This window comes from Schistocerca nitens, chromosome 2 (genome assembly GCF_023898315.1).
Source record: "Schistocerca nitens isolate TAMUIC-IGC-003100 chromosome 2, iqSchNite1.1, whole genome shotgun sequence".
NCBI lineage: Eukaryota > Metazoa > Arthropoda > Insecta > Orthoptera > Acrididae > Schistocerca > Schistocerca nitens.
The window spans coordinates 445,097,748-445,116,936 of NC_064615.1; the positions used below are offsets into that span (position 1 = coordinate 445,097,748).

Genomic DNA, 19,189 nt, shown 5'->3' on the forward strand with positions numbered 1-19,189 from the left:
AGCCAATCAGATAAATGAAGAAGTAGAATATATCTACCACAAAGAAAAAAATTAATTTTGACTTTAATTCCTCAAGTGTTGTCAATTAAATAGATTAAGTAGCCCTCGTGAAAATGGCTTTAGTACCAGTACCAATATGTTACCAAGTTACAAATAGAATTGAAGACTGACAGAAGTTCATGCAGGTAAATTCTGCACAATTTTCATCAAATTTGTAGATGGTCTACATCCATGTTGGGTCACTTCACATAGAATGGCACCAAGGAAAATATTATTTGTAAGAGAGCTATTTGACTGAGTCATCCGACAGTGACATATGGGAATGTCAGCAGCACCAACAAGTAACATCACACAGTCTGATCATTTTAAATGAAACTGTTTGTAATCTAAGGAGATCTTATAAATAATATCTCATTCTGAATGAATGGATGTGTTCTTCCCAGTTTACTATTAGGTGACTACTAAGTACACACATAATATTGTGTTGCATATACTTTAACATCTGCTACTGCCATTTCAAAAGATGATTCATATGCCAGAAATAAAAAGTAAATTTAAAAGACAAATAGCAAAAAGTTCACAGTCTTATGTACTAGGCACCAGAATTATCATTTCCTATTGCTTACTTAAATGTTAAAATGGTGGTAATTTGGAAATTCTTATGAAAAAAAATGTATTTATTTCATGCTATAGGGGAGATGCATATTGCAAAAATATACATACAATAAAAAGTAAAGAAAGAAACAGCTGAAACTGAAAGAAAATATAAAGTACATTCTCTGGAGCAGTATTTAGTCAAAATGCTTTAAACTATCAAAATGAAGTTTTACTACTTCAGGAAGAAGTGCTGAAAGATGTATGTACTGCACTAAATAGGGAGTGAAATATCATCACAGGCATATGAAAGTACATCTGAAGACAAAATATTACATATGAGAAAAGTAGGCCAAAGAATCATTTTGGTTCTAAATAACAAAGGGTTTTCCATTCTTATTTGCTTGATCAAATGTCTAGACAATTGATACAATCAACTTCTGACAAGCAATTAAATCAGTGCATCTAAGTTGCAGTGTTGGTATGCTAACATACAAAAGTTTGAACTTGTTGAAACTGTAGGCTCTGATTTAGATACAGCAAATGTGACTGCAAAAGGAATAAATGAAGTCTCTGTGCCGTTTACTCACAACAACAGATTTTAGTTCTGAAAGAACTTCATGACAAAAATGTCTCATTATCAAAAACTGTCAAATGTGGAAGACATAAAACAGTGACAACAGTAAAGTAATAGTGTTATTAGTACTACAATTATGGAATAATGAAGCTCATTAGCCCCTAAAGTGAAAAAGAAAGAGCTTCATTGAATCAAGTTCCTCATTATCAGAAGTATCAGAAACAAAAGCAATTTGCCATGAGCATTAATTTATATCAAACTGATAATCTTAATAGGCAGTTCAAATGATTTCTGTAAAAATATCACAAAGTGGCTACAGTGAATTAAAAAATGTGTCCGAGTTGGCTTACCGGGCACTGTCTTCAGGTAAACTGATTAGGATGGTGCCATAGTCAACTTTGTATTAAAAAAAGGTACATCCTCCTCTAAGAAGCTCACTCTTGGCTAATCCTGTGTCCAAGCTGTAATGGTTGATTCTTGAAGATTGCGGAATATATATTGCAAGAAAAATCATCAATATATTTTTCCACCTGCACGCATCTCATAAAATGACCATGTCAGTAAAATACGAGAAACTTGAACTCGTATGAAAACTGACAGTTGATCTTGTGTAGGCTACATCATTCACAAGTGGAAAATGCAAGGGGAGAAATAAAAACAATACACAAAGTACAATATGCTGCATACCATAATGTTCACACACAAGTGCAGCCACATTAGAATTTGTGTGAAGATATGTATAACACATAGGTTTACAAATTTAAGCAGAAGGGCATATGAAAACTAAATAACTAATAGACTGGAAGTTTTAATTAATGAAAACTAAATACAGTTCAGTGAAAAGTGGTCTTCTAAAAGCGAGTAGGAAAGTGAGTAGTGAAAGTCAAACCAAATTTTTGATTTCAACCTTTGTTTGCAGAAAGAGGAAAAACCAGTTGTCATCATAACATGTGAAAGGGAGCAGTAAATTCCAGTCACCTGTAATGATGCTTTATCACTAATGCAAAACATCTATGGTGAAAAAATTAATTTACAGTATGCTTGCTGTGTAGGTAACTGTACACCTGTTGAACCGTAACCAGTCTCTCATTATACCATAACCCGATACACACTGCATTAACACTGACATTGTAATTGCAGCAGAGACGGTACACTGATAATAATGATAAGCTGATGTCATGGCACCTACAACACCAACATTTTCTATTTTTAAATCTACTTGCAGAACTGGAATTTTGGCTCCTGATAGTAACTACTGAGCAACCAGTTGTCTCCTTGTACTTTGAAAATACACATTTTTTCCTTAATTTTCAATAACTGTTACATTATTCTTGTTTCATTTGTGTTTGCAGTGGAATTAGAAACTATAAAACAAGTTCACAGTTAATACTCACTCTTTCAGAAGGCTGGTAATGAAAACATTGATCTGATGATAATGGGGATCCTTTATCTGAACCATCAATGTTGATATGGTTGGGAACCAGAAAAGTAGCATACGGGCTAATATCCTCCCTGCAGCCAAATGATACTCGAGATGGAGTTGAAAGAAAAGCAGCTTCTTGTGCATTTTGGCACATTACAGCTGCAGCTTTCATGTTGTTCCCTCTCACTGTTGACGTTGAATCACATCCTCCAACATTGTCCATATCTGCCACAAGTCCAATTTCTGATGGCTTTCCTTTAAAAATAAAAGCAGTCATGTTGTTTCTTATAGGCTATAGATCTACATGTAAAATATATTTTAAAATTTAGCATGAGTTTCTTTTCTCATTAGTATGTGTGATGTATAGTGAGTAATGACAAGATACATGATGGACAAAACATGTGCAATTGGGAATAATTACTATCTTATCAAACTATTGTCGAAGAAGAAAGGAAAGACAGTTGAAATTTTGTGAAGACTAGATGAGCAACAGAAATTATCAAGAGGTTGAGTGTAAATAAATTGTTTAGTAGTGGATGAAATTTGATTGTTTTCATCTGCAAACTGAAAAGCTAGCTAATTTTTTCTACTTACACCTAGGTTAGCTCTATGAAATTATGTTCTTGGTTACTACAGCTAAAGAAAAAACTTATATCATTATATGAATGCGTGGTGTCTGTTCTTTCAGACATGTCCAAAAGAGCAAGATACCATGCAGTCATGTAATTGATTCACCTCAACGGGCAATGAATCCACCAACCTCTGTGCGGATACACAATTACGTCCAGCCTCCTGTGGAAGTCTCAGTAGAGCGAGCATGGGGGGAATGGACAGGCACTGCGGACAGGTGGCTCTAGGTGGAAATGTGGGTCAGCCCAGAGCCATGCCGAGATAGTCCACACAATAAACACTGTGTCAGGGTTAACACAACTGCCTAGTAAGCAGGAGATCACAGGTTAGGATGCTGGTCCTGCACACATTTTCGCTCATCTCCGCTGATTCCACATAAAGTCCCAATGCAGCTGACATCAGTACTCCCTTCACTTTCTTTTCCCTTCTCCCTCTCCATCTTCAGCTTACATAAAGAAAAAAAATTATTTAGCATTTATTTTTATTTAATTTATTTATTTAATCATATGGCTAGGGCCCTCCATCAGGCAGACTGTTCGCCGGATGCTGGTCTTTCAGTTTGACGCCACTTTGGTGACCTTCAGTCAATGAGGATGGTAGGATGATGATCAGGACAGCGCAACACCCAGTCCCTGGGCATGAACATTCCCCGACCCAGCCAGGAATTGAACCCCCAGAGGATTGACAATCCGTCACGCTGACCATTCAGCTACCGGGGGCGGACATTATTTAGCATTAATGAGCAATGAAAATGTCATTTCAAATATCTGTTTCCACATCATATAGAGGGCACTACAAATATCCGGAAATAGTTACATTCATATCTTCTTAACTGATATTTGAAGCTGATATTAAAAAGCAGTTTAAAATTAGATGTAATTACCCTAACCACAGTATGAGACACAAATATAATTCCCATGTAGACTTTGCTTGTGTGTATAAGGTTCAGTGAGATTCTGTTGCCTATAGCAAGATCTTTGACAAGCTGGTAATATAACAACACCCCAATGCATGGCCTGACAAAAAAGAGAAGCATACAGAAAAGGAGAAGGTAATTAAATGAAACATAACATTTTGTGAAAGTAAGTAAAGTTATTTCAGTTATCACACACTCAAGTCAAATTAACAAAGAACTACACAGTGTGAGTCATACTTATCGGTATGATGTCACACCCCCTTTGGTGTGAGTGTGTGCACAAATTCTGTTTGTAAGATTGTCAAAAGTTATTGAATCCTCTCTTGAGGCATGATGGCCTATACATGTGATAATTGGTTCTTGACATCACAGAGTTGACATCCAATCTGGTTCCTCAAGTGTTCTATTGGGAACAAGTATGGTGGTCTTGCTGGCCAGAGGGCTATCTAACATCGTGCAGACAGTTCACGTAGGCAAATGTGCCCTGTGTGGATGAGCATTGTCCTGTTGAAAATGGCATGATGCTACAGTTGTGTGAGAGGTGGCAACACATGAGATGCAGGATGTCTGTGATGTATCATTATGCTGTAAGTGTTCCCTCAGTCACTACCAGCCCCATCCTGGAATTATAGCCAATAGCTCCCCACACCATAACATCATGAGTGACACTGTATGCCTCTCCAAAGCAATGGAACCTCTCCCCAGGTTGTCACCATAATCACTGACAGTGATCATCCATGGTAGTGTAGAGTTTTGATTAATTGCTGAACACAGTGTGTTATCACTTATCAGCAGTCCATGCTTCCCAGTCAATGTACCACACCAAATGCAATAATTTGTGTAGTTGTGTTAAAGCAAACCTACGGGATAGTAATTCTTTAGTGCAGCTGCTGATGGTGAAGGAAGATACAGTATGTTGCAGGGAGTTCGTTACTTGTTGTTGAATGGCAGGTGCAAATGTCAAGGGGTTACAATGTGCTTGATACAGAATTTAGTGATCCTTCCTTGTGATGGCCTCACAAGGCTGACAAGAACCTTGATGATGAGTATTCGTATATAGCACAACATTGAGCCATTATCACATCCAAATGTCTCTCAAATCAGGATATTGCACAATTAGTCTAACTGGGCAAATGGAGACCCAAAATGAGGCCTTTCAAACTCTATTTTATTTCTGATAACACTGTCTCCATGAGTACATGACATCTTCATGTCCTTCACAGTGATCACTCATAAACTAAACTCTGTGCCATCATGACGTCACACACCACAACACCCTTACGTCACAGGTCAAAGCTGACAGTTGGGATTGGACACCTCTGTTGACTCTGAAAATTATTTCGAGCAGTTAGTTCATGAGCTCACATGCATAGTAAATGGTTGTGAAAACACACTTGACCTCTTAGCAACAAATAATCCTGAGTTAATAACAAGCAGTGCTGTTTTCCTGGGGAAACGCTGGGGGATGCATACCCCTAAACTTTTTCGTCGACAAAGTAATTTTTTTTTTTATGATGTCGAGAACTTGGAAGAGTGCCAAAGATTTATTTCATGGAGTTACTATATAAGACAATGGTGCCAAAGCAGAGTTACTAAACACAGCCTTCCAAAATGCCTTCACAAAAGAAGACGAAGTGAATATTCCAGAATTCAAATCAAGAACAGCTGCCAATATGTGTAACATAGAAGTAAATATCCTCGGAGTAGTGAAACAACTTAAATCACTTAATAAAAGCAAGTCTTCTGGTCCACACTGTATACCAGTTAGGTTCCTTTCGGAGTATGCTGATGTATTAACTCCATACTTGACAATCATATACAACTGTTCGCTCGACAAAAGATCTGTACCAAAAGACTGGAAAGTTGCACAGGTCACACCAATATTCAAGAAGGGAAGTAGGAGCAATCCATTTAATTACAGGCTCATATCATTAACGTCAATATGCAGCAGGATTCTGGAACATATATTGTGTTCGAACTTTGTGAATTACCCTGAAGAAAATGGTTTATTGACACACAGTCAACATGGGTTTAGGGAACATCGTTCTTGTGAAACCCAACTAGCTCTTTATTCGCATGAAGTGTTGAGTGCTACTGACAAGGTATTTCAGATCAGTTCCATATTTCTGGATTTCCAGAAGGCTTTTGACACTTTGCCACACAAGTGACACAGTGCAATTGTGTGCTTATGGAATGTCGTCTCAGTTATGTGACTGGATTTGTGACTTCCTGTCAGAGAGGTCACAGTTCGTAATAATTGACTGAAAGCCATCAAGTAAAAGAGAAGTGATTTCTGGCGTTCCCCAAGGTAGTTTTATAGGCCCTTTGCTGTTCCTTATGTATATAAATGATTTGGGAGACAATCTGAGCAGCCATCTTAGGTTGTTTGCAGGTGACGCTGTCGTTTATTGACTAAGTCATCAGAAGATCAAAACAAATTGCAAAAAGACTTAGAAAAGATATCTGAATGGTGCGAAAATTGGCAGTTGACCTTAAATAACGAAAAGTGTGAGGTCATCCACATGAGTGCTAAAAGGAATCCGTTAAACTTCGGTTACACGATAAATCAGTCAAATATAAAGGCCATAAATTCAACTAAATACCTAGGAATTATAATTATGAACAACTTAAATTTGAAGGAACACATAGAAAATGTTGTGGGGAAGGCTAACCAAAGACTGCATTTTATTGGCAGGACACTTAGAAAATGTGACAGATCTACCTATGGAGACTGCCCACTCTACACTTGTCCATGCTCTTTTAGACTGCTGCTGTGCGATGTGGGATCCTTACCAGATAGGACTGACGGAGTATATCGAAAAAGTTCAAAGAAGGGCAGCACGTTTTGTATTATTGCGAAATATGGGAGAGAAAAAAATGGTTCAAATGGCTCTGAGCACTATGGGACTCAACTGCTGAGGTCATTAGTCCCCTAGAACTTAGAACTAGTTAAACCTAACTAACCTAAGGACATCACAAACATCCATGCCCGAGGCAGGATTCGAACCTGTGACCGTAGCGGTCTTGCGGTTCCAGACTGCAGCGCCTTTAACCGCACGGCCACTTCGGCCGGCTTATGGGAGAGAGTGTCACTGAAATGATACAGGATTTGGGATGGATATGATTGAAAGAAGGGCATTTTTCATTGCAACGGAATCTTCTCATGAAATTCCAATCACCAAATTTCTCCTCCGAATTCAAAAATATTTTGTTGACACTGACCTACATAGGGAGAAACGATCACCACGATAAAATAAGGGAAATCAGAGCTCGTACAGAAAGATATAGCTGTTCGTTCTTTCCGCATTCTAAACAAGATTGGAATAATAGAGAATTGTGAAGGTGGTTTGATAAACCCTCTGCCAGCGACTTAAATGTGATTTGCAGAGTATCCATGTAGATGCAGATGTAGAACTGTCAGTGGTGTGTATGTGTATGAAGGAAGTCACACTGACCACTGACCATGTCTTCTGGGTGCTTCTCTGGGAATGTTTTAGGGAGTGCATTACTTGTTCTTGGATGGGAGGTGCAGATTTTGAGGGGTTGCAATATGTTTTGTACAGAATGTAGTGTTCTTTCATTGTGAAGCCCGCATGTGATTGACCAGAAACTTGGTGACGAGTATGCCTGCCTTCACATTCCCAGACAGTTCAACGTTGGACCATCATCACATTCAAATGTCTCTCAAATTTGGGTATTGCATGACTAGTCCAACTTTGCAAATAGACATCCACAATGAGGCCTCTTTCAAACTCTGTCTGATTTCTGGTAACACTGTCTCCATGAGTACACGACATCTCCATGTCCTTCACTGTCATCACTCATTATCTGACACTGTACAAGGCCCATTGTATACTCTGTCAGGCCCTAACAACACTAAACATGAACAACACTAATGTACTCTGGTGTCCACTCTTCTTTTCACAGAGAACTGATACTCTAAATCATTTACACACCTACCAACGGTGTGTCACATCAGTAATTATCAGATCTGAGATGCAAGCATTCAATAAAATTTTGCTGTGTATATAATCATATGTTTCATAGACAAATATTCTGACCAGTGTAACTGGTCTGTGGGTTAAAAGCACTTGCAAGTGTGCCCCATAGGGCCTAGAATTAAACATAATGGCTGATGGCATGCTGTATCGTCAACACCAGCCAATAGGAATTAAAATAAGTACTATCAATAAAGGATGTAAGTCTCCACCTCCTCATTCTTGCTATAGAATCATAAATAGAATTCATAGGCATTCTTAACAGACAAACATTTAGAGCATGATGAAGAGGCATGATGATGTAAGACCTGAAGGTGGCACTGTTTTGATAGTAAACACACCATGCTAAAGAAAATGCCTTGCAACTGTGGCCATCTGTCTGTATGACAGTATCATGAACATATATCCACAAAAGCATTACTGAGAACAAAATGGCCACAGGACCTAACACTTGTGCAAGAAAGCCAATTGATCACCAGAGGTGGACATGATGTGCTGTGTGACATTTTGTGTTGATACTTTCATTCATGTGAAATTTGTACAAGATTTTAATGCAGCAGTGAAAGATTTATGATTTTTACACCATTTCCGAACTGATACATATTTTAAGATTGCATATTTATGTAAAACATCATATTACAGAACAGTTGTGTTATTCCTGACCAGACACTAGAACCAGCATCATTACTGTAGTTTGGCTCCCCATTTTCCACAGAAAGAAAACCATATCAAGTCTCTCCAAGCAACACAGAGTCAGCAATACTACTACCGTAAGGTAGCATTTTAAGTAGCCTTCATCCAATGCTTCCTATTTGTTAACGATTTTTTTAAATTTAGCTTTTCTTCCAGCATTGCAAGTAGCACCTGCCAGCTGAAATGGCAATTAGATTATGTACTGAATGGGCAGTTAAAACAGGTCTTAAATTTTCAACTAAAAATGTGTGTGTGTGTGTGTGTGTGTGTGTGTGTGTGTCATTGAACACCCATGCTCTATTTTCTACTTTTGGTATTTTAGACATTAAATAATCAGCGAATTTTCTGTGACTTACTTTTGATGAAAAGGTTAGTTGGCTGCCATGCCTGAAAGATTTGTAAGCAAGGTGCATCACAGCTCAAAATATTTTAAAATGTGTTAGCCACAGAGCTTGGAGAGCAGACCAAACTTATCAAATCTCTGTATGATCCCAAGTTGACTATGGAGTTATTGAAAATAGTGAATGTTGTTCACCATGATGATACTAGATTGGTCACTGAAGCATTTAGGACTTGCCCCATTCCAAAACTTTGTTCCGAGGGTGGTGAGGCACCACTCAGCATCAGGCGGCAACTCCTCATTGTGACACAAACATACAAAATGTACTCTTAGCCCCTTTTCACCTACAAACCATTCCATTGTTGGCTTTCCATGCAAACAACTCTGTAACATCTGTTTGCGAGCAGTGATATCTTTCAGAATATATGCAAACGGTTTTCATTTAGAATTGGGTGTAGCACATAATATGTTACCCAAAAGTTGGACTAAAATTCCATCGTTTCTTCTGAAAATGCACAGCATTCTTTTAGAATTAACTATAGTAAAGAAAGAACCCACCCCAAGTCTAATTTTATGTGTATATTTTTATAATATATATAATAAAAATCAATTGCCGCATGTATAAATATCATCACTTTAGAACGGCTTGACCAATTTGGCTTATTCTTTTTGTATTGTGTTCTAATTATCAGCACAAGGTATTTATGAAAAAAATGTTTGGAAAAGCCATGGGGAAAGTCAGAAATTTAGATGGTATTTTTGCATGAAAATCTCAGTGAAAGAAATGTGATCGTTTGTTTGACAGAACTGTCGCACATTTTTATAACAAAAAATATGACTTTCAGGTTGACAGTTCTGCTGTTGTTTGTTTTCATAACAACAAATTATACACTGAAAATAGATATTTTATGAAAATGAATATGACAGCAAGCAATATTTCAGTGTGTTATCGGTGGTGATCATATCTTTGGTCTTTTGCAAAGATTGAACTGATGTCAGTTCATTGTAATTTGCTGCGTTACAAACATTTGATTGATTTCTGTTCATGGTTTATTTCTTTGGGGAAAAAAATGCCAGCAGTGAGGCATTGAAATATCTCTCGGCTTATACACAATGCTGACAACAGAATGAGTGTTGAGACAATAAAGGGAAACAGCCTCGTATTGCAGTTAAAACCGGCTGTGCAAGCAGTTTTAACATAAAACAGGAAAATTGTATTTATGACTTATCAGCTTATAATTAGAATACTACCAGAGAATCTGAACCATCTCAAAATAGTAATTTTACCCATTTGCAGATTAGAACCATGCAAAATGTTGTCTCGGAAGCTACTGTTCTCACATACGCAACACCGATGAAGGTCTCTCCCATACCCCATGTACCAATGGTTCCAACCAATTTACCTATTCATTTTAACCAACTTAAATTCCTAATTAAGGTGTCCTTTGCAACATAAATAAACAAAGCTCAATGTCAGAGGGGTGGGGGAGTGTGGTGGATGGAGAGGGGGAGGAAATGAACATAGAGAGCAGGAGGAAGAAGACGGATAGAAAGGGGGGACAAGGACAGTGACAGAGAGAAGCAGGCCTAGGTGATGCACAGAGAAAGGGAGAAGGAGGAGATGGACAAAGAGAGATGAAGGTTAGGATGGACATTGTACTGCGCCAAAAATTTTTCTTAAGATTTTTTTGTTTCCCATTACATAATAGAGCCAGCTCGACTTAGTCTAGGCAAGAAAATGGATGTTTAAACTTTGTGAAAGATATGTTCTAACGTGTATTTCTTTGGAATTATAGTATCTAAAGACCAAGAGAAAAAGCTAACAAAAACCAGCTCGCAGTCAGAGATGCTCTGTCACCAGAGCAAGTGGGTAGCAGCGCGAGTAAACAATGTCACAACTACTGCAGCTGGCCACCAGAAACGTTGCCAAAGGCCACAAAGAATGATTTTAACTTGTACAAGGGATAATTACTGTTCTAAGATTGTTTGAAAAATGCTCCTTAGTTCGATACTGAGTGTCAGTCTAAACTGCACAGAGCATTGCAACATCCAGTTCCCAAACATATGAGCAATTATGAAGCATTGCTGGGTTCACTAGTGTTTTAAATAAGCACCTCAATTTTACTGTAGCATATACAGATAGCTTGAAACAATGAGATTCCCTTCATTGTTGAGTAGCCTTTCCCTACCATATCTTCAAGTTTCAACTTCGAAACAACCATTACAGCATTTGGTACTGAGCTGCATATATTCCTGAAGGCACTGCAGCAGATGAGAGGTCATCAGAAAAAGAAGTTTCTTATCTGCTCTGACTGCCTTAATGCACTACAAGTGCTGCAGCTAATGCACCCAGAAAATAAAATATTCCAAAACATACATCATTCCCTCCTTCCACTACAATGGAAGGACAAATATGTATCATTCTTCTGGACACTAGAGCATTTAATAGTTCATGGAAATAAGCTCACAGGCACAGAAATGAAAGGGGTTTGCAGGGAACTCAGTGTGACACAAAATGCTGTTCACTTGCAGGCTGTTATCTCACCATTTTGTCAGAAGTCCTTGCTGCTGTGGGAGTAGGAGGCAGCTGCCAGTCATGTGCAATAAGTTGTAGTCATGGAAACCAACTATGTGGGTGTGGTGTACATCCCACAAGTTCACTCAGCAGGAATGAAGTCATCCTGTCTCCATCCTGGACACTTTCCATTAATGTGTAGCTTCATCTTGCAGTAGGAGGACAACTGTACTCCCTTCCCACTCAGTCTATCATTCTTCTGGCATATGAATCACCATATGCAACATTTTAACTGTGTGTGTTTTACATTTTGACCAATGGGCAGCACTGAAGTTAGAGGGGGACGTGCCCTCTGTTACGATGAGATGAGTGTAGCAAAACTTTTAAAATGCTGTTAATTTCCTGGACTCCAGCTAACGTTTCTTGGTCAGACTGTTTAGTGTGTTGTAGACCAGATGGCTCATCTTCTTTCTGTACCAAATTCTATACACACATCAAAAAAAGTTTTGCATCACCTCGGTTCTGAGAGTTCCGGAACCTGTACAGAAAATTGGAATAGAGATCAACATAAACATCTTTTCCATCCTTTATATTGCTCAAGAAAACCACACATTGCGTATTGTACCATCATACAGTAAGACCTTCAGAGGTGCTGGTCCAGATTGCTGTACATACCAGTACCTCTAATATACAGTAGCACGTCCTCATGGATTGATGCATACCTGTATTCATTGTGGCATACTATCCAGAAGTTCAGCAAGGCACTGTTGGTCCAGATTGTCCTACTCCTCAATGGCTATTCAGCGCAGATCCCTCAGAGTTGTTGGTGGGTCACATCATCCATAAACAACCCTTTTCATTCTATCTCAGGCATGTTTGATAAGGTTCATGTCTGGAGAACATGCTGGTCACTCTAGTCGGGTGATGCCGTTACCCTGAAGGAAGTCATTCACAAGATGTGCACGATGGGGGCACAAATTGTCGTCCATGAAGATAAATGCCTTGCCAATATACTGCCGATATGGTTGCACTATTGGTCGGAGGATGGCATTCATGCATCATACTGCCACTACGGTGCCTTGCATGACCATCAGTGGCATGTGGTGGCCCCACATAATGCTACCCCAAAACAGCAGGGAACCTCCACCTTGCTGGACTCGCTGGACAGTGTGCCTAAGGCATTCTGCATGACTGGGCTGCCTCCAAACAGTTCTCCAACGATTGTCTGGTTGAAGGCATATGCGACACTCATCGGTGAAGAGAATGTGATGCCAATCCTTAGTGGTCCATTTGGCATGTTGTTGGGCCCATCTGCACTGCGCTGCATGGTGTCGTGGTTGCAAAGATGGACCTAGCCATGGACGTCAGGACTGAAGTTGCGCATCATACAGCCTATTGTGTACTGTTTGAGTCGTAACATGACATCCTGTGGCTGCACAAAAAGCATTATTCAACATGTTGGCATTGCTATCAGGGTTTCTCCGAGCCATAATCCATAGGTAGCAGTCATCAACTGCCGTAGTAGCCCTTGGGCTGCCTGAGCGAGGCATGTCATTGACAGTTCCTGTCTCTCTGTATTTCCTCCATGTCCAAACAATATCACTTTTGTGTTCTCGGAGATGCCTGGACACTTCCCTTCCTGGCACAGAGTAACAGTTTGGATGTGAACAAAACACAGTATTGACCATATAGGCATGGTTGAACTGCAGACAACACGAGCCGTGTACCTCCTTCCTGGTGGCTGGTGGAATGACTGGAACTGATTGGCTGTCAACACCCTCCGTCTAATAGGTGCTGCTCATGCATGGTTGTTTACATCTTTGGGCGGGTTTAGAGACATCTCTGAACAGTTGAAGGGACTGTGTCTGTGGTACAATATCCACAGTCAACATCTATCTTCAGGAGTTCTGGGAACCGGGGTGATGCAAAAGTTTTTTTGATACGTGTATTATTACTATTGATATGGCAAATTGATCATTCATTGTAAATTATGTGCCTACTGACAATAAAACCATGTTATTATCAAAATTACAATTTTAGCAACTTATAATAACATATTTACCAGTTTGCAATTAGGAAAACAAAGTTGTAAAATTGAAAAGAATACTACTGTGACTTCTGTAGTGCTGTTATTTTCATATTAAATTAATGAGTAGATTTTCTAAAAAGATACCGTGTAATGTCAAGAGTAAGTATTGAAATAGGAAACAGTTCAGTAGATGATAATCTTCAACTTGGTTCTTCAGGGTTGCCGCAGGTTCTGGAAATCAGGGAATTTCAAACTTGTCAGGGAAATCAGAGAAATACCAGGGAAATTTGAAAAAAAAGGCTGAAAAAATCTCGTTTTTGCCTCAGTAGATGAAATGGTTTGTTTACTGAGATGTCGTGCATCATTGAGTCTGTGTGTCACTTCCCTACTCCCTCATTCTTACTGCTTCTCCCCTTCCCATTGTTCTCCTCAGCTTGCAGTCAGTGCTGCCACCACTTCTTGCCACTAGCCTAGCAGTTGCCAATGAGAGGCAGCGAGGTGTGAGGAGCGATTTGTTTGGATCTGATTCTCAGAGATTGTTGATGCAGCAGCCGGAGATGGCTGTTATGTGTGCATGAGTTGTGTCTGAGTTACTGTGTGAATGTGTGTGTGCTCTTGTTTTCTGACAAAAGCTATGGCCGAAAATTTAGTTGTGAGAGTGTGATTGTCTTTTCTACATGCCTGTCAGTGGTTCAATGACCATTTTTATGGTGAGTTGCTATCTATCCTCATTCATAGTGATTCTCAGATTTTTTTTGCAAGTTATCTGTTGCATGGATTGATCACCACGGTCTCTTTTCATCAACATGGTGTCTGTGACATGTGAATAGCTGGTCACATGAATGGACTTCCACAATGGGCCAAAAATGCAGGGCATTTCTGCAGGTATCTCTAAAGGATCGGGCCTGCCGATCTGAAGCCCCTCATTACCCACTAATGTGCAAGCCCTGCCCATCGGATCTACCGTAGTCTCACCGATCTCCTGCAGGTCAGGTCTGTTTGTGTGTGGTACAATGCAGCAGATTTTCCTGGTTTATCCAAGGACCCAGGACTGCAGTGCTCCTCAGCAGGACAATGTATTTCAGAAATTGTGACTGTCTCACCACAAGTACGTTGCAAGGTCAGGCATTTTATAGACATTTTAATTATTCTAGTACATTTTGGCACTTTGAAAGTAGTTCAAATATTAGAAAGTATAGACAATAGGAAGAAGAAACTCGTGCCAGTCGCTGGTGCTTTGTACACTATGTACTCAAATATTTCTTGAAGGAAAAATCACATAATACCTGTGAAATAATAGGTGTAAGACACGGTAATAACTGACAGTAGTGAAGATAACTTAAAACCAACATTTTATTGTCAGTCACCTATATTGTTGGTTTACACAACTCTTCCCTGCCTTATACACTTCTTTCGAGAGGCCTATTTTTTCCTGAGGTTATTTCTGAAATCAGTTAAAGTATTTTAAATCTGTCTTGTGACAGATATATACTTTTGCATACAGATGCATACTTTTGTCACCAAATGTGTTTCACTTTATTGGGGGTGGGGACCCACATTGGTGGTCTTAATGAAACATGTGCACCATTTGGCTTGCTTTCTCCACCTAAAAACAGTTCATTACAAAAGATGTTGATGCTAGTACTTTGGATTTTTGCTCACATTAAGAAACACCATCTACTTGCAAGTTGTATTTAGTTATTTCCTCATTTGGCACTATTGTTTCTTGTACCATAGCTGTGAAGATAGATTGTCAACATAATTTTTCCTTAACCTTGAGATCTCAAAATTCGTCAGGGAAAAATGCTAAAACTTGTCTAGAAACCAGGGAAATATCAGGGAATTTAGCTTGTGGATACTTGTTGCAATCCTGTTCTTAGAATAGTTAGATATTAAGTATTGTAATTCTGGCACTGAAGCCTCTGAAAAAGGTAGTAATTAATATGATTAAGCACTTCAGTGGCAACTTGCATTTTAAAAAGTAAGTATTAATAACTTAATAGGGTATTTTACAAATTTTTGACAGAAATTCAAAATATATTAAAATGTGTGTCAAACATTTTACTTTTTGCTGTAGAACATACTGTTATACTTAAGTTTTCATGAATATGTAATTTTTCATTATAACATTAATAGTGAACTAGAATCACACTGTGTTTTTCATCATAAATTTCTATGTTTGTATATAAAGGCTGTGCAAGGCCAGCAGGTTGTGGTGTGTCTTCCATGTCTTTGATTATAATTGATGATTGTGAAAAATTATGAATGGATTTTCTGCATCTAGAAAGAATAAATAAAATATATAGAAATATTGTCAGGGTGTTGTTTTATGATAGAAAATCATGAGCGTGCTACTTCCATGTGGACGCTAAATATAAAGGCTATTTTTGTTCTAAAGACATCCTGTTAACTAATAATATGTCGCGATATGTCTTGGTTGATTAATATTTTTGGAAAAAAAATAAATAAAAATGAGACAACTCACTGAGGAAACAATCAAGTAGTAATGTTAGGGTGCCCACACACACTTAGAAACTTCAGAAAAATATTTTATTTTTATTCTACCATAGGCTTCATTAGTCATGTGAACCACATTCATCTCATCAGTTTTTAGTAAGAGCAAAAGACCTTGATTCCACTTGCCCAAACAGTCATAATCATCATCATTAGGTCAGACAGAGATTTAGGTTCAAATGGCTCTGAGCAGTATGGGACTTAACATCTTTGGTCATCAGTCCCCTAGAACTTAGAACTACTTAAACCTAACTAACCTAAGGACATCACACACATCCATGCCCGAGGCAAGATTCGAACCTGCGACCGTCGCGGTCGCGCGGCTCCGGACTGAGCGCCTAGAACCGCGAGACCACCGTGGCCGGCAGAGATTTAGGAACCAGGTTTTAAATTGTAAAACATTTCCAGGGGCAGATGTGGACTCTGACCACAATCTATTGGTTATGAACTGCAGATTAAAACTGAAGAAACTGCAAAAAGGTGAGAATCTAAGGAGATGGGACGTGGATAAACTGACTAAACCAGAGGTTGTACAGAGTTTCAGGGAGAGCACAAGGGAACAATTGACAAGAATTGGGGAAAGAAATACAGTAGAAGAAGAATGGGTAACTTTGAGGGATGAAGTAGTGAAGGCAGCAGAGGATCAAGTAGGTAAAATGACGAGGGCTAGTAGAAATCCTTGGGTGACAGAAGAAATATTGAATTAAATTGACGAAAGGAGAAAGTATAAAAATGCAGTAAATGGAGCAGACAAAAAGGAATACAAACGTCTCAAAAATGAGATCGACAGGAAGTGCAAAATGGCTAAGCAGGCATGGCTAGAGGACAAATGTAAGGATGTAGAGGCTTATCTCACTAGGGGTAAGATAGATACTGCCTACAGGAAAATTAAAGAGACCTTTGGAGAAAAGAGAACCACTTGTATGAATATCAAGAGCTTTGATGGAAACCCAGTTCTAAGCAAAGAAGGGAAAGCAGAAAGGTGGAAGGAGTATATAGAGGGTCTATACAAGGGCGATGTACTTGGGGGCAATGTTATAGAAATGGAAGAGGATGTAGATGAAGATGAAATGGGAGATATCATACTGCGTAAAGAGTTTGACAGAGCACTGAAAGACCTAAGTCGAAACAAGGCCCCGGGAGTAGACAACATTCCATTAGAACTACTCACAGCCTTGGGAGAGCCAGTCATGACAAAACTCTACCATCTGGTGAGCAAAATGTATGAGACAGGTGAAATACCCTCAGACTTCAAGAAGAATATAATAATTCCAATCCCAAAGAAAGCAGGTGTTGACAGATGTGAAAATTACCGAATAATCTGTTTAATAAGTCACGGCTGCAAAATACTAACACGAATTCTTTACAGATGAATGGAAAAACTGGTAGAAGCCGACCTCGCGGAAGATCAGTTTGGATTCCGTAGGAATATGGGAACACGTGAGGCAATACAGACCCTACGACTTATTTTAGAAGCTAGATTAAGAAAAGGCAATCCTACGTTTCTAGCATTTGTAGACTTAGAGAAAGCTTTTGACAATGTTGACTGGAATACTCTCTTTCAAATTCTGAAGGTGGCAGGTGTAAAATACAGAGAGCAAAAGGCTATTTACGATTTGTACAGAAACCAGATGGCAGTTGTAAGAGTCGAGGGACATGAAAGGGAAGCAGTGGTTGGGAAGAGAGTGAGACAGGGTTGTAGCCTCTCCCCGATGTTATTCAATCTGTATATTGAGCAAGCAGTAAAAGAAACAAAAGAAAAATTCGGTGTAGGTATTAAAATCCATGGAGAAGAAATAAAAACTTTGAGGTTCGCCGATGACATTGTAATTCTGTCAGAGACAGCAAAGGACTTGGAAGAGCAGTTGAACGGAATGGACAGTGTCTTGAAAGGAGGATATAAGATGAACATCAACAAAAGCTAAACGAGGATAATGGAATGTAGTCGAATTAAGTCGGGTGATGCTGAGGGAATTAGGTTAGGAAATGACACACTTAAAGTAGTAAAGGAGTTTTGCTATTTGGGGAGCAAAACAACTGATGATGATCGAAGTAGAGAGGATATAAAATGTAGACTGGCAATGGCAAGGGAAGTGTTTCTGAAGAAGAGAAATTTTTTAACATCAAGTATAGACTTAAGTGTCAGGAAGTCGTTTCTGAAAGTATTTGTATGGAGTGTAGCCATGTATGGAAGTGAAACATGGACGATAAATTGTTTGGACAAGAAGAGAATAGAAGCTTTCGAAATGTGGTGCTACAGAAGAATGCTGAAGATTAGATGGGTAGATCACATAACTAATGAGGAGGTATTGAATAGAATTGGCGAGAAGAAGAGTTTGTGGCACAACTTGACAAGAAGAAGGGACCGGGTGGTAGGACATGTTCTGAGGAATCAAGGATTACAAATTTAGCATTGGAGGGCAGCGTGGAGGGTAAAAATCGTAGAGGGAGATCAAGAGATGAATACACTAAGCAGATTCAGAAGGATGTAGGCTGCAGTACGTCCTGGGAGATGAAGAAGCTTGCACAGAATAGAGTAGCATGGAGAACTGCATCAAACCAGTCTCAGGACTGAAGACCACAACAACAACAAACAACAAGGTCAGTGACACCTATCTGTTGCAAAGTCCAAGAATATATTATAAGTTTCACCTCAGTGCCCTGTACTGAATAAAACTTGTGTTTTTAATGATTCCTGAAACAATAATCTTGTGAAACCCAGCTTAATTCCAATCTTCGTGAAAGATTAAAACCTTTTTCCAGACTGCGGCGTGAACTTGAATTTTAGTCTCAATTATACAGTTTTAATTTGTCAGAAATGGGTAGTACAACAGCACGATTTTCATTTCAGTTATCACCTCATTCCTGTATGTTCACAGATTTTTACAGCTGCAGTCAGTCACCACAACATTCTTCTGAATTGGTGAACCCTTCATAGTGCAAAACAATGATCCAAATGT

General features: G+C 38.9%; 1 protein-coding gene across 1 annotated transcript in view; it reads right to left on the reverse strand.

Moving 5' to 3' along the window:
- LOC126235075 (Down syndrome cell adhesion molecule-like protein Dscam2) overlaps window positions 1-19,189 on the reverse strand; it is a 70,512-nt gene that overhangs the window by 12,742 nt on the left and 38,581 nt on the right. The window contains exon 11 of the mRNA XM_049943809.1: window positions 2,566-2,849. Coding sequence (XP_049799766.1) covers window positions 2,566-2,849 — 284 coding nt within the window. The remainder of the gene's footprint in view (window positions 1-2,565; window positions 2,850-19,189) is intronic.